At 39.7% G+C, this 3435-nt stretch overlaps 1 protein-coding gene across 1 annotated transcript; it reads right to left on the reverse strand.

Annotated features, from left to right (window-relative positions):
- Nucleotides 1–258: 258 nt before the first annotated feature.
- Nucleotides 259–1086, reverse strand: LOC136579894 (uncharacterized). The gene is made up of 2 exons (XM_066580016.1): nt 984–1086; nt 259–908 (listed from the first exon to the last, which is right to left on the reverse strand). The coding sequence occupies exons 1-2, from the start codon at nt 1084–1086 to the stop codon at nt 259–261; spliced, it is 753 nt and encodes a 250-aa protein (XP_066436113.1).
- Between the last annotated feature and the right edge of the window lie 2349 nt (nt 1087–3435).

Here is a 3435-nt window from a genome sequence, read left to right on the forward strand (position 1 = left end):
CACCAGTGGCTCCCACTTGACATTTTTCTGTCCAACTAAAAACTACATTTGCAGTGGCCAGTCCTGCTTATGGTAGTGTGAATCAGTGTCCCTACTGTCCAAAAGGCAAAGATAGCAGGGGAACTTCACAAAACATCCTTGGAGATCCATCAGGAATGCCATCATTTTAAAATCTCCTATGACCTCCCACCGGTGCTCATCACACCTCAGTCAGTGCAGTAAAATCTTCATGTTTTCATAGTCCTCTTAAAGATGCACTTAGTGCGCCAGGGGAAGAGAAGGTAACATGTTCCCATTATGAAGCAGGACTGCCTTGAGGCTTTTGCACGAGCTGTCAATGAAAAGGCGCCAGTCATTCTCACTGTATGTGATGCCGATTGCATCAAAAAGACCTCTCACATCGTGGCAGAGATATAGTCCATCTTGATTCGAGAAGAAACTTTCAAAAACGTGGTGGCGCTTCCTCTGACATGTTACATGTACACTTTTGTCCAAAAGGTCCCACTGCTTGAGCCTGGAGATCAACAGCTCAGCATTAGATTTTGTGAGTCCAAGATCTCTAATCAAGTCATTCAGATCATATTGATTCGGGAAATATGACACTTTGTCCGCAGCAGTGACGGTGAAATCAACATCTTCATCTCCTTCGTTGTCTGATTCGCTACTTTCATAGGATCTTAACTGTCTTTTTGCTGCTGGTGGTGTGGGCACTGGGAACTCTGAGCTGTGTGGCACTTGGGCGACTGATGAAGGGATGTCTGGATACACCACTGGTTGTGTATTTTTACCAGATCGACGTTTTGAAGGGTCTGGCATGCAGAAGTAACAGTTGCTTGTGTGGTCAGTAGGTTCCCTCCAAATTAGTGGAATTGCAAACCTCATGGCCCTTTTCTCTCCTCTGTACAATCCTGCAGAAGAACAAAATGAAATCAATGTAAAACTAAGACATCCAGTGAGGAACAACTACCTTAATTTTTCTTTACCTTCTAGAGTTCTTTTGAAGTTCTCGCAGGTGAAATGAGGTGCCCATGTTTTATCCTGATCGACAACTGGCATTCCAAAATATGCCTTGTAGGCCTCACACATTCTCTGTGATGCTTTTAGAGAGTACTTTTTCGCTCTTGTCTTGAGATATCACCACAGACATAGCAAAATGAGTCTGCTGGATGTTTGCAGCTTCTTGACACCATTCTATTTACCTAGGTAAAGTATATATGTATCACAGCATGCAAATGTATAACATAATCACATACTTGTAATGTGAAAATATGCAAATTCCACATGAATGTCCTTTCCACAAAAGCAAATGTTTTACAGAATAATTGCCATTTTCTGTACTTTTTAGACATGGGGAAACAGGAAAACACAATTAATGCCCAAGGACAGAAAAAGTTAAAATCTGTCACATAGTATAATGTATAGGCACAAGTTATAATAGGTAGTCTTTTTATAGAAAGACAAAAGCAAATTCACAATAGAGGGAAGCAATTAAAAGGAAGAGGTAACTGAACTAATCCCATACATGGAGGAGCCGCAGGTTATGCACATGAGTGAAGATAGAAGAGTGGGTATCTCAAACAGTAAGGGTCGTTTTACACAAGAAAATTGTCGGGTGTGTAAGCACCATGCAGTCATCTCAGCACTAATCGCTTAGTGAATGGACCTGGAGTTGGTCCAGAGATCGTTTCCAGTCGTCGATCTACATTCACAGTAAACAGGCCAATCGCCATATGTTTGCACAAACTGAATAATGAACAATAAGAAAACTAAATATGATTCGCAGTTCAGTCATTGGCAGTGTTTACACTGAACAATTGTTCAGATTCGCATGATCCAGCGAGAGAATGAAATGTAACCGCTCTGCGTAAAAGGGCCCTAAACAAACTAGAAAGTCCATGTATTTGTATAGAAGCGTGTTGACAAAAACTCCATGCTACTACTTCATAAATTTCTCATAGGTCTTTATTCCAAATACAGAGCCAATCACCAATAAAACGGATAGCAACATGTAATGCTAGGCTAAAAAAAAAAAAAGAGAAATGTCGATCCAGTTCAGCCTGTTTCCACCCCCCCCCCCCCCATGTTGATCCAGAGTATATTAAAATGTTTTGCATTATAACTTAGTAAAATGTATCACTCTTCCATATAAAGCAGTATAGATTGTTGCATTTTACATATGATTAGGGTGGTTTCACATCTGTGTTGGAATCTCTCGCCAGAGGTTCCATTGCAGAGCCGGCACAAAATAACAGAAGAAATAGCTCTGCATGCTAACGCTTTTTCTTCCAGGCAGCTGAACAGAAACCAAACAGATCCCATTATAGTCAATGGGGTCCATTCGGCTCTGTTCAGTTCCCTTCTAAAACGAAGCCTTTTGACCATGGGATTTTCCTCTCCTGCTTTCCAAAAAGAAAAGTAAACCGGAACCACCAAGGCAAATGTGAAACCACCTTTAGTTGTCCAGAATCTGCTTTTCCTTTCCAGTATGCGTCAGAGCTTCTAATACCAATAGCTCCACTAATTCTGTTGGAAATAAGATACTGGTTTGTATGCATTTGGCAGATTTGGTTTTTTACATTGAACTAGTATGGGCAGCCCATGCAATAAAATGCAAAACTATATCAACCACATTAACATTCAGCCTGGATTGTATCCATTTGTTACAATAATAGAGATTATTTTTATTATTTAGAGTAAGCTCTGACTTGAACTCAGACAGAAGAAGTCCTCATGTACAGACACCACTAAAGTGAACAATTCACTTAGATGTGCTAAATCTTAATTTGAATTTATTACCAGCGCTGTGCTTTCCAAATGCCATAATGCACTTTCTCTTACGATCTGCTACAAAATAGCTTTCAAGTTTCCAACAAAAACTTTCTCACAGCTAATGCCTAATGTTCTCACTGTTCATATATCAATCTAAATAACGATTTTTCAATAAAAAATGTCAGCTTCCTCATTTATACTTCATTAATTGGACATTTATACTTTTCTTATACTGGCAAGTTAAAATATTAGTTTTTCCAGCTAATATGTCCATTGTCAAGTCCTTATATTTACAAATCCTGCTGATGCGAATTCGCACACTAGTACCCACTGATAGAAAGCAGAGACTCACATATGCCGTAGGGAGACTGATGGAAACAATGCAGCATTTTTGTCTTCTCTATATATGCCAAAACAACCAAATCATAATTTGGACACCTTCAGATATGACTAACATGGATATCAAGCCATTAGTTTATCACAACCACCTGTAGCCTGGATAGCTTATGAACTCGTGTTGCTAAATTTCGTTATGCTATGACTTTAATAGGAAATCTCTATAATTTGTGCTCATGCCTGCCTCTGCTAGCTCTGCTCAGAGGTGTAACTTGAAGCTTCTGGGCCCCAATGCAAAATCTGTAAAAGGGCCCCCAGATATAATGCTTT

Source organism: Eleutherodactylus coqui, chromosome 1 (assembly GCF_035609145.1).
Source record: "Eleutherodactylus coqui strain aEleCoq1 chromosome 1, aEleCoq1.hap1, whole genome shotgun sequence".
Taxonomy (NCBI): Eukaryota; Metazoa; Chordata; class Amphibia; order Anura; family Eleutherodactylidae; genus Eleutherodactylus; species Eleutherodactylus coqui.